The sequence below is a fragment of the Macrotis lagotis genome, chromosome 1 (genome assembly GCF_037893015.1).
Source record: "Macrotis lagotis isolate mMagLag1 chromosome 1, bilby.v1.9.chrom.fasta, whole genome shotgun sequence".
Classification (NCBI taxonomy): Eukaryota; Metazoa; Chordata; class Mammalia; order Peramelemorphia; family Peramelidae; genus Macrotis; species Macrotis lagotis.
The window spans coordinates 843,829,864-843,842,855 of NC_133658.1; the positions used below are offsets into that span (position 1 = coordinate 843,829,864).

Here is a 12,992-nt window from a genome sequence, read left to right on the forward strand (position 1 = left end):
CCTAAAGTCTTTTCATGGAACAAGGGGAAGCAACCTTAGGAAAAGAACCCTGTTTGAGAAAATCTTTGGATGACTGCTAGAGAAATCTTCTTACGGATCCAATTGTGCTTTCTGGTATGGTTTTGAGATAGGGCAAGCCAAGTATGTATCCCTTCCTAACAGAGAATCCAACCCTCAGGATAGTGCTTTATCCAACCCCCACAATTGTATGTTAGAAGCCTATCCCAACTCCACCCTGTAAACAGGGATTCTTAGGGCCCAGGGGGAATGTGGAATTTGAACTTTTACTATTTTTATAAATATATTCCAACATCATGGCTTTTTAAAATATTTTGACAACTATGTTTAATCATATTTGGTTTCCTTCTTTATCTCCAATGTTTTATTTTATGCATCTAAAAGCATTATTCTGAGAATGGGTTCATAGGCTTCAAAAGACTTTTCAAGCAAGCAGAACACACACAAAAAAGGTTAAGAATCCATGCTGTATAAAAATACAGCCCAAATCTAAGGACAAATACAACTCAAATGAAGTTCCATTGCATCAGAATATTTCTCTACCCAAGAGACTAAGGGATAGGGACTAAGTGATGTGACACCAGAAATCATAGAGATCAGCAGATCCATATAGGAAAGAAAGATCTACTGAGCAGTCTGGATTGAGATAATGGCTACTAACAATAAATCCTATGCCTTCTATTTCCAATCCATTCTTTCTAGGATCTGAAGATACAATCATCTTGGAGATCTGAAACCCAGTTGGAATAGATTTTGCTGAAGAGTTCTAGGATAGCTTTTGAGGTACATCCAAGGTGAAGGGGATCCCTGGGTTCAAATTCCCTGGTGCCTCCTGTCTTTGGAGGCTAAAAAAGGATCAGTCTTGGATTTAGAGCTGAAAAGGATCTAAGGAGCCATCTAATTCAGCTTCTTCATTTTATATATGGAAAAATTGAGACCCAGAGAGGATCAGTCACTTGGGAAAGTAAAGAGTCAGCATTTGAATCCAAGTCTTCTTGAATAGGACCCCAAATCAAGCCACTGCCTCCACTCTTCATTGCACTTTTGGACAGCTCTAAAGGTCAAGAAGTATTCCTTGTGTGTCAAACTAAAAGTCTTCCTATTTGGGAATTCTATCCTTTGTCCCTATTTCTATCTCCTGAGATCAAATTTTAAAAAGTTTAATTCCTATTCCTTCAAATGTATGAACACAGGTTTCAATTTTTCCCATCCTACCCATCCATCTCCAGTCTTTTCTTCAGTCTGAAAATCCCAAACTCTTCACCCTGGAAGCTTTCTTCATCTCTGGACTTCATACCTTAAAAGAACAGTCCACCCCAAGGCCTCTCTCTGATTGGCTGGTTCCTCTCAGAACTTACATTTTAAGGAGAAATCCCAGACAAACTATTGCTTCATTCCCCTCCAGGCTGCATGGCTGACTCTCTAGCATATTCTCTACAGTACTCGTCTCTCCTCTTTCTTTCCTGACTCCACCCCACACCTTTCACTATTAGAATGTAAATTATGAGGGCTGATATTTTCTTTTTTCTCATATCTGTATCCTTACAATAAAGTGTCTGATATATGATAAACATTTACTAATGCTTGTTGATTCTTTCAACCAACACTGTATGAAATGTCCCATCTCTTCAACTTATCCCAGGTACTTCAGCTTGTGTAATCTTTCCTAAAATATGGTGGAGAGAACTGAACACATAACTAAGAATGTGGTCTGCCCAGCTCAGGAAGGAGCAGAACTAGGATTTAAACCCAACATCTTCTGATCCAGGATGCAATGTGTTTTCCATCACACCCCCTATCTCCCTCTAATTCTCTATTGCCAGTGAAGACAAATGAGAATTGAAAAAAGTAGATGGGAACTCTGGTAGAGTACTTAGATTTTTTAATCCTGATCCACAGTATAGCTTGGATTAGAACACATTGATTAGCATACTCTAGGCAACCTATCCATCACTTGAATTTTGTGGTTTTGTAAAAACAAACCTCTTAAGTAAATTCAATTAGGTTGTAATAGTCTAAAACAAAATCTGCACACTAAACCTCCACTTGTGTTCAGGGATCTCATGGATTTTATTTGACCTTTTTCAAGGTCAGCAAGATTTTATGGTGGAGAAAAGTCTTCTGGTATTTGAAATTGGAAATCTAATGGTAGATAATTAGGGATGAAGGAAAAAAAATAAGATCATTAGCACTCTTTCACTCTCTGCCTCCATTCCTGATTTTATTGATGAGCTACCAGAAATAGGACAATATCAGAATCATAAATTCTAAGTCTCTTGACCTCAATTGCTCTCATTTAAAAATTACTTGAGGAAATCTTAAGATCTTCCCCAAAATTCAGAAATATTACCATCCTTGCTAGTTTGGGACTTGTTTTCTAAAGACAGCTTGGTGTAATGGCAAGAGTGCTAAAGAGTTAAGACGCATGTCTTCCAGTTTTGGAACTGGCTTCTTTCATCTTGTGTCCTGCCAGATTTCTGGTCCTATCAACTGCTTCTGTTCCCTTGAACCATTTCCATTATCTTTCCCTATGGCCCCTCATAGATTTCTTTCTTTTTTCTATTCCTTACACTTTAGGAACACCTTCTAATCTTTCCTCTTGCATAATAATGATCTAAACTACATGTGTAGGGTACCCAGATCAGTGTTCTTTTAGGTGATGCTTCTCTTCATGACTTTCAGATTAAAGCTCTCTACTCATTTCTAGTCTTTGTTCCTACTGTTCCTTGTGCTTAGAATGTCCACCTGCTCCTTAATTTGTTGAATTACTATACAAGCCCATCTCAAATGCCATCTCCTTCATGAAGTCTTTTCCAATTCCCCCCATGGTTAGTGACTTCCTCCTTAGATCTTTCATGGCATTTTGTTTTCTAATCCATTTACCATGCAATATCATATACTCTGTTTAGGAGCTGTCTTTCAGGATCTCCTCTGGTGCCTAGCATAGTTAATGAACACTTGTATATGCCAAATCTTGCTGATGTGTCAACCTTCCTTTACTGCTAGTACCTACCACATGATATGTAACCATGTTGTTTTTCCTTCTTGTATTTTCTATTATTTGTGTTTTCCTTATTTAGCTGTGTGGTATAATGGAAAGATCACTGAATTTGAGTCTGAAGACCTGAATTCAAATCCTGATCTGCCACTTTCTGCCTATATTATTTAGGGAAGGGCATATGATATAGATGACCTCTACAATCCCTTCCAGCTCCTGATTCCATGATCCCATTCCCTCAGTTTATTGGTTGTTTCCCCTACGCTCCCTTTGCAGGACCAAAATGTCTCATTTTTGTAGAGAACCAATCCTTCACTCAGAGTATTTGGAGTTTCCTGACCCCCTGAACTGGGAGAAATAAAAGCCTGCAGAGACCTTCAGGAGAGGATATCGTGAACTGTTCTGATATGTTCCAGGTGGTTCTTATTCTATGAAGTATTATTCCTCAATTACATGAAACTTGTGGTTAGAGAAATTAGTTTATTAATCTTGAACATACTTGGAAGGGTGATGGGACTGGTCTTGGAGGTAGGGTGAATTGAGGCTAGACTGATTCTTTGGAATGAAAGCCTTAGTTTAGGAGTAAGGGAAGGAGGGAGGCAAGCTATAAAGGCAGGGTTCTTTGTTTGAATATAAGTGCTCTATGGGTAAATGGAATCTATTGCTTGGCAAATGATAGTGTCATAAAGGCACAGAGAAGTGGGCAGGCAGGATGGAGTTCTAGGCAGCATCCTCTTCCTGAAGCACTGGAATTTGCCTGGTCTCAGAGCTTTCTGGATCTTCCACAGCGCTCCTTAGTGGCTCTAGCTCCAACCCTGGTTCTGTTTCAATCGCTACCCCTGCCTCAGGTTGATTTTCAAGGCCCTGGCTAGGGCCCAGTCGAGGAGGTTTGGTGGGAGTAGGTGGAAGTGGGGCAGGCCCTTTGCCCTTTCGGGTGGACAGTGCCCTTCGAAGGCTTTGCACCTTCTGTAAGCCAGTACGACGAAACCGCTTGGTCCGGGATTCCACTGGCTCCTCATCTGAGCTCTCCCCTTCTTCCAGCTCTTCTACGGCCTCTGGTCCTAATTCATTCTCCTCCACCCCTGTGGATTCTGGCTCCTTCTGAAAAGCTCTGGCTGGAATTTCTGCCTCCTCCTAAAAGTGAAGAACAATGAACATTATCTTCCCAGAAATAACATCTTAATATAATTGTTGAAGATGTCACTTCCAGAAGCAAGCCACCAAATCAAGCCTTACTCCTGACTAAAATTCTCATTATCTGGGCTATCCCTTGCTTCTTACAGACCCAGAAGTGCATGGAATGGGGTGGGGGAGCCCTAGGGAAAGGTGAATGAAGCTAACTATGAGCAGGATAGATTCCTTATGAATTAAGTTCACTTAGTGCCTAGAAGTCATTAACTTTTACCCAAGTCATTCTATTAAGGCTGAGTTTTCAAAAGTCACAGGAAGGTCTGTTTTGGGTAGAAAGCTACCCACAACAGTATAACTTAGGAACACTGACTGAGAAAGGGGAACAAATAATCCCTCCCATAATCTTTGGGGATGGGAGGAAGGGGGTTAGGGGATTAAGATCTACAATCAGGGTGGCTAGGTGGGTAGTGGATAAAGCACCGGCCTTGGAGTCAGGAGTACCTGGGTTCAAGTCCAGTCTCAGACACTTAATTTCCTAGCTGTGTGGCCTTGGGCAAGCCACTTAACCCCATTTGCTTTGCAAAAACCTAAAAAATAAAAATAAAAATAAAAAAGATGCCATCATCCACAGAAGGTGGGGCAGGACTCTTCATCTTTTATGTATCATGGATCCCCTCGTCATTTTGGTGCATGAATCCATGCTCAGAATAGTTTTAAAACCTATAAAATACACAGGATCAGGGTAGCTAGATGGCGCAGTGGATAGAACACCGGCCCTGGAGTCAAGAAGACCTGAGTTCAGATCTAGCCTCAGACACCTAGCTGTGTGATCTTGGACAAATCATTTAATCCCACTGCTTGGCAAATAGTAATAATAATAAAATAAAATATGTAATGCATTTTTCCCCAAAGGCCCTCCTTAATCTCATCCATGCTCAGACTGTGGGCCTCAGGTAAAGAAGCAGCCCACGTTGGGGGCGGGGGGTGAAGGCCCGGCTAGGTCCCCGTCTCTTTCCGATCCTCATCTGTGACACGCGGGCGCTGCACCCCGGGATTCCCTCCATCCGGGGCTAAAGCCCGCATCTCGAGCTCGATGGGCCGCTGGTCCAGCCAAGGCCGGCCCAGGGCGGGGCACGGGAGGCGGGAGCAGCGGGGCGGGCCGGGGCGAGGCCCGGCGTGACGCACAGGGCGCGGCAGGAGGCCGCCGCCCGTGGGAGGCCCGCGCGGAATGCGCGCCCGGCGGGCCGGGCCGGGCCGGGCCGGGCCGGGCCCCCACTGACCTTGAAGAGCCGGACGTGCAGCTGACCGCGGGCCACCAGCAGCGCGTGGTTGAGCTCGAGCCGCTGCACCTGGAGCGCGCGGCGGGCGGCGCGCTCGCGGGCGGCGTGCGCGTGGGTGCTGACGCGCTCGGCCTTGTCCAGCAGCTGCGCCAGCGTGTTGCAGGTGGCCCCGTGGCGGCGGCTGAGCTCGCCCAGGCCGCTCTGGATGCGGCGCACCGTGCCCGTCAGCCCGCCCTGCCGCCGGGCCAGGCCGCCCTGGCGCTCCCGCACCGCCTCCAGCATGGCGGACAGCTTCTCCAGCAGCGTCACCACCGTGACCGCGTGCACCGGGCCGCCCTGCGCGGCGCCCGCCGCCGGCGCGCCCTCCCCCATGGCTCCGCGGATGTCCGCGCCCGAGCCCGCTCGGATCCCGTCCGTCCCGGCCCGCCGCCGCCGCCGCCGCAGTGCTCGGCCGGGGCGGCCTCCCGGGCTCCTCCCGCCGGGGCGGGGCCGTGGCCGTGGCCGTGACTCAGACCCTCCGCCACGCCCTGACCGCTCCGCCGGGGCCCCGCGAGCAGCAGCGCCTCCCGCTCCCCCCGCCTCCGGAGCCGAGCCCGGCTTCGGGCCACCGGACCCCACGGCCCACCCTAGGCGTCCAGGCCTCCTTTCTCCAAGAAGTCCTTGGCCCTCCCTTTCCTCCCTTCTCCCTCCAGCTAAGAACCTCTCCTAGAAGGACTCGGGAGTTTATGGCCACAGGGCATAGACGGAGCTGAACTGCCATTTAAGATGTATTTGAATTCGAAATCACCTCCTCCAAGCCAAAACCTGGGGTAACTAGTGACCAGGAAGCTGTTAGCCTCTTATCTATAGTCTTGGGTCTTCAGGATAAATCAAAATGCATGTATACGAATAAATGCAGAATGCACTCATACATATAGATACAGAATGCGCCTATACATGTAGATATAGAATGCACGCATACATGTAGATACAGAATGCATGCATTCATATAGATACAGAATACATGTATATATAGATACAGAATGCATGTATACAGAATGCATTCATGCATACATATAGATACAGAATGCACGCATTCATATGCATACAGAATGCATGTATACATACATATAGATGCAGAATGTACGCATTCATATGGATACAGAATGCACACATTCATATGGATACAGGATGCATGTATTCATATAGAAACAGAATGCATGTATACATATGGATACAGAATGCATGTATACATATATATACAAAATGCATATACAAAATCCTAGAAGCCTAGGTGGGAGGGAGGAGGTGCAATCCATCGCTCCAGTTTATTTTTGCATGATCCCTGTTAAACACTGGCTCCCTCCCTCCCTCCTCGGCATTCCCGCTGTGCCTTTGTGCCAGCCGTCCTGAACTTCACTCCCCCAGGAGGATCCGATGGATCCGGCCCATTCTCGGGGCATTTTCCTACTTGCACGTGTAGGACTATTTTTAATGTCAATTTGTTAATTTATCACTCAGAGCCCCCTATTCCTCATTTGGGCCTCCTGGGGATTTACTGATGAACAGTCTAATTTCTTTCATTTGCCATTTATCTACTCTCTTTTTTTAAATTTATTTAGGGCAATGGGGGTGAATGACTTGCCCTAGGTCACACAGCTAGACAATTATTAAGTGTCTATTCGGGTCCTCCCGATTCCAGGGCCGGTTCTCTATCCACTGCGCCCCCATTTGTCTTTTCTTAAGATGTGGTTGTGAAGAATGGCCCGGGGGGGGGGGGGGTGTAAAACTCAAAATAAATAAAAGCTTTCTTTAAAAAAAAATACTAAGGAGATAAGTCAAAATGGAGGACATTCCAGGCATCAGGATCAGTTATTCAATGAGTGAATAAACAACTATTAATGTCAAAAAAAAATGTAGTTGTGCCACTTAGTCTTTTTTCTTCCCCTTTACGTCTCATGTTTCTGGTTGGAATTGACTCTGATATCTCCAGTACATGTAACCAAAGGAATCGCTTATTTCACTGGAAGAAGCCAGTCTTGATGCCACAGCCTCGCAGCCATGTTGTCCCAATCTTTCTGATCTATTGAATACCTTTGGAATAACTAATTGAACAGCCAAACTCCAAGCTTGTGATCAGGACACCTCCCTACAGAAAATGGATGACTGGAAAAGGGAAATCAGGCAATCAATCAATAAACGTTTATTAAGCATCTAATAATGTTGGGCACTGGGGATACAAAAGGAGACAAAAACCAATCCACGCTCTCAAAGAAACATATAATGGGAGAGACATCATGCAAACAAATCTGGAAAGCAAACTATATACAGGATATAAGACTATTAATTGAGGGGAGGCACTGCATTTGGGGGATTTTAGTGGAGACTTAAATCCGAGGAGATCAGTAATTACAAAAGAAGGGAGTATGCTCAAAACATGAAACAGCCAGAGAAAATCCCCAGAGCATAGAGGAAATGTCTTTTTCCTGGAAGTCGGAAGACCAACATTAATGAATCAGAGTTTGTGTCATTGTGAAAGGTAGGAGACAAATCCAAAAAAAATTTGCATTTGATCTTGAAGGCAATAGGAAGTTACTGGAGTTTATCAGAGTAGTGAAGTGATTGTATCTGGGTTTTAGGGTAATCACTTTAGTATCTGAATTGAAGATGGATTGTTGTGGGGAGAGCCTTGAGGCAGGTAGACCCCTCAGTAGGATATACAATAATCCAAGCCAGAGGTAAGGAGGACCTACACTATAGAGAGCTGGCAGGGTCTTAGGAGCAAAGGGAGAACCCTTGAGAGATATTGTAAAGGTGAAATCAACAGACAGGATATTGGGAATGGGGTGAAAGTGAGGAGTCCAGGTGAACTCTTAGGTAGTGAGCCTGAGAAAAATGATTCAATGGTGGCTGTCCTCTACAGTAATAAGGAGGAAAAGATAAGGGATATATTGACTTTAAGATGTCTACTAGATGTCAGATAAATGATATAGTGGATAGTGTCAGGAAAACTCACATACTTTTGTTCAAATCTGATATTAGACACTGTGTAAAGCTGTGAGATCCTGGGCAAATCACTTAACTATGTTCACCTCAGTTTCCTTATCTGTAAAATGAGCTAGAGAAGGAAATAGCATATTATTCCAGTATCTTTGCTAAGAAAACCCCAAATAGAGTCACAAAGAATTGAATACAATTGAAAAATGACTAAAAAAAACAGTTGGACATCCATTTCAAGATGACTCAAAGGCCATTGGAGATGCCAAGGTCAACAGAGAGCCTGGTACATATAGGGAGCTTGAAAAAAATCACAGATTGGGATTTTTGAAAAGAAAATGAGTACTCTCATGGAGAAAAAGGAAGGAAAAAGGACAGAGAAGTCCTGGAATGGAAACCCTGGTTTGAAATAAAGGAAAGACTAATAAGTATGAAAATTTGCTTTCCTCCAAATCTAGTACTTTATTTCATGTAAGTCTTCATTCTCAAGCCCTCGGGAGTTTGATATCTTTCCATATTCAGCTTTTACTTAGCACAGATCATAGATTTAGATCTGGAAGCAATCTGAAAGCTAGTCCAATCCCTGAATTTTATAAATGAGGAAATTTCAGGATTTGCCCAGGATCACAGAGGTAATAAGTGATAAGGTACTAATGCACATCCAGATCCTCTGATTGGTCTCAAGTTCTTCCTGTCCATATTGTGAATTGTCTCCAGCTTTTAATTCTCCTTAAATATAGGTATAAACTCAATGTTCTGTCCTTTACTGCCTTCTTTCTACATTGTCTTCCTGGTATTTCATAACTTCAATGGCTTATATTACTAAATTTATGTTGCTGACTCAAATCTATTTCTAATACAAACATCCTAAGAATTATGGAATCTCAGTTGAATAAGAAAGGAAAAGATATTACTTACTCACCTGCTGTGATTAATATTTTACAAGTATTTTTTCATTTAATCTTCACAACAACCCTGGATGTTATATTATTATAATTCTTATTTTACGGTTAAGAAAACTGAGGCAAATGTTTACTTGTCACAGGTCACACAGCTGGAAATTATCTAAAACAAGATCTGAACTCATGTTTTGCTGCCTCCAAAGTCAGCTCTCTAAACTCTACAGCAGGAAGCTACCCTCAAAGGTTATCTAGTCTAACTAGTACCTGAACAATAACCCTGCTCTACTGTTTCTCAGGTAAATGGACACCCAGTCTCTTGGAGATCTTAAGTGTTGAATAACTAAAGCAACCTATTCCACTTTCAGTCAGTTATTAGCAAGATTTTCCTAATATCTAATTAAAATGTGTCCCTCTGATTTCAGTCCATTGCTTCTTTGCTCTGGAGAAAATAAAATACTACACTCTCCTTCTATGGTGGAGAAAATAAAATACTACGCTCTCCTTCTATGGGTTAGCCCTTTGAATACTTGAAGATTAAATTCAGGCTCTTCCCACACCTAAAAATCTTCTCTAACTAAGCATCCCTAGTTCCCACAGTTGATCCTCTATACATAGCTTTTGAATCCAGTCACAGGACCCCTTCTCATCAGAATCAATAAAAACTTGTTTCAGCTTCCTAAAATATGCCAACCAAAAACTGAACACAATATTCCAGAGATGAACTAACCAGAACTGAGTACAAAAGGGTCTATGTCTATTATTTTCCTCAGTCTGAATTCTACTTCTATTTCTGGAGTGTCAGATTGTAGAATAAATGTTTGCTGAATTGAATTTAATTAACTTTATTGACTGTTGCACCACATTGTTGACTCCTATTGAGCTGGCTCTTCACTAAAACCCAAGTGTCTTTTTCACATGAATTGCTGTCCAGCCATACTTCCTCCATCTAATACTTGTGTAGCTAATTTTTTAATAAGTCCTGTAGAACCCTTATAATTATCTTTATTAAATTACATTTTATTAGTTTTAGACTTTCATTCTATCATGTCAGAATCTTAAGGTCAGCACTGATTTAGAACTGGAAAGGATAATCTTGAGGTACTTAATCTTTTTTGTCATGAACTTGTGTAGTCTGGTGAAGCCATGGACCCCTTCTCAGTATAATGATTTAAAATGCAAAAACTAAAATACACAGCATTACAGAGGAAACAATTATATTGAATCCAAATATTTTTTAAAACAAGTTCACAGATCCCACGTTAAGGACCCCATGATCTAATCCAAGAACATCATATTATAATTGAGGAAACTGAAGCCCAGAGAGGTTAAGGAACTAGCCTTATTCATAGAGTGTCAGCTGAGATTTGAAGCTGAATTCTAACTCCAAATCCAGAATTTTTCCTCATTGAATGACATTGCTTCTTTTTTATCTCAGTTTTATATTTATATATATATATATATATGTGTGTGTGTGTGTGTGTGTGTATGTGTGTGTGTCTATATACATGCATGTGCACATATGCACATACATATTTATGGATATATAAATACATCTACATACATATATTTGTGTATGTGTGTGTAGGTACATACATTGCCTCTTTTTTAACCTCAGTTTTATACATGTTTAGATATATGTATAAGTGCACATTCACATAGCATGGGGCAACTGATTGGAGTAGTGTACAGACCACCAGGACTGGAGTCAGGAGGACCTCAGTTCAAATCTGGCCTCAGACACTTGATATTATCTGTGTGACCTTGAACAAGTCCAAAGCCATATCCAGTCATCCTGATTTATATCTGCCCCAGATGGACCCAGATGGCTCTGGGTAACTTAAACTGGTAATTTAGTATAACTCCCCCATTTAAATTAAATTCATTTGCTTGTCATGGCATCACCTACTTGATGTAATAGTCTTCTTCAAAGAACAAACATTATTAAGATAGATATGTGTATAAATATAGATGTGTGTGTGTATATATACATTGATATATATATCAATGTTTTCCATGACATCTAAAATTTTCATAAAGCATGTCATCCATATGATCATCTAAATCAATAAAAATGTTAAACAAGACAAAATTAATAACAATCCTGAAGAATTTCTGAAATCTCCATCCCAGTTGACTACAATCATTAATCACCATTCTTTGGGTCTGGTTATTCAGATGCCTCCAAAGATTTATAATTGTGCTATTATTTAGCCCTTATCACTCAATCTCATTTGAGAGGCTTTGTCAGATGCCTTTCTAAAATCCAGTTATACTATGCCTAATTATATTCTCCTCATCTAACAGTCTAGTAACTCTGTCAAAAAAAGGAAATGAGATTAATCTGGTATGAGCTGTTCTGGATGAACCCATGCTGGTTTTGGTGGTTGCCACTTCCCTTTCTGATTGTTTGTAAACTATCCCTTTACTAGTGGATTCTAGAAATCTGCCAGAAAATAAAGTCACTGGCCTATAGTTTAAGGATTCTTCCTTAAACTGGAAAATCAGAATAAATGTTGGCTGTTTCTGTTCTGAAGTGTCTTGTATTCTTCACAATTATTCAAAATTCACCAAGTGATTCTACAAATAGAATCCTAGATTTAGAGCTGACAGGGAAAAAAGAGTTCATCTAGTGAATGAGCATTCCCTTTTACAAATGAAGAAACTGAGCTCCCCTTTTTCCCCATATTTCTAAGATAGAGTTCATCTGGGTTTGTTGCCTTCATCCTGAGTTTTCCAGGGCCTACATATTGCTTTTCAAATAGTAAACCCTTAGTGACATGTTAGCAATTTAACTTATCTGAACCTCACTTTCTCTATATGTAGAATGAAAATATTTGCTGGAGGAGGTAAAGAATAAATTTGTATAAACTTACATCTTTCACATAGTAGCCAAAGTAATCTTCTAAAGGGACAAAGTTACTATGTCCCTCCACTGTTCAAAAGCCTTATTGTTTGTAGGATACAATTAAAATCCACTCAGCCTGTTATTCTAAGTCCTTAACAATCAGGCTATAACCTATCTTGCCAAACATATTTCACACTGCACCCTTTCATACTCTATATTTTCCAGCCAAACTGGACTACTAGACGTTCCTTCCTCTGTAACATGTATTACAACATACTATACCCCATGCTTTTCAATGAGCTGAATAATTTCTTTCAGAACCCTTATCTTCCAGTCTTAGCTATTTTGTCAGCTTCATATAACTTTCAACAATTCTCTGAAATGACCATGTTCTTTCCCTCCTCAAATATTCCTATAACCTTTTGTGTTACACACACATACACACACACACCCCTTCTCCCATCACTTTCTGCCTTTTATTAGGCATTTGTATTCACTTACAAACTTTAATCCCCCATATAGAATGTAAACTCTTTAAGGAAAATGATTGCTTTAATATTTTCCTTGTATCCTGGGAACCTCCTTTAGTGACTTGCATGTAATGGATGTTAATGGTACAACTAGGTGGGTGTAGTGGTTAGAGTGCTGGGCCTGGAGTCAGGAAGTTGCTACTCAGCCCTGTTTGACTCTTTGTGACCTCATTTGGTGTTTTCTTGGCAAAGATAATGGAGTGGTTTTCCATTTCCATTTCCATTACTCCAGTTCTTTTAATAGATGAGAAATAGGGTCAAGTGACTTGTTCAGGATCACACAGATTGGAAATGTCTGAGAAGGGAACTCAG

At 41.6% G+C, this 12,992-nt stretch overlaps 1 protein-coding gene across 1 annotated transcript; it reads right to left on the reverse strand.

Annotated features, from left to right (window-relative positions):
* Positions 1-366: 366 nt before the first annotated feature.
* On the reverse strand, positions 367-5,847 carry CAVIN3 (caveolae associated protein 3). The gene is made up of 2 exons (XM_074217442.1): positions 5,428-5,847; positions 367-4,150 (listed from the first exon to the last, which is right to left on the reverse strand). Exons 1-2 carry the CDS (start codon positions 5,797-5,799, stop codon positions 3,737-3,739), a joined length of 786 nt encoding a protein of 261 aa, XP_074073543.1. The 5' UTR covers positions 5,800-5,847; the 3' UTR covers positions 367-3,736.
* Between the last annotated feature and the right edge of the window lie 7,145 nt (positions 5,848-12,992).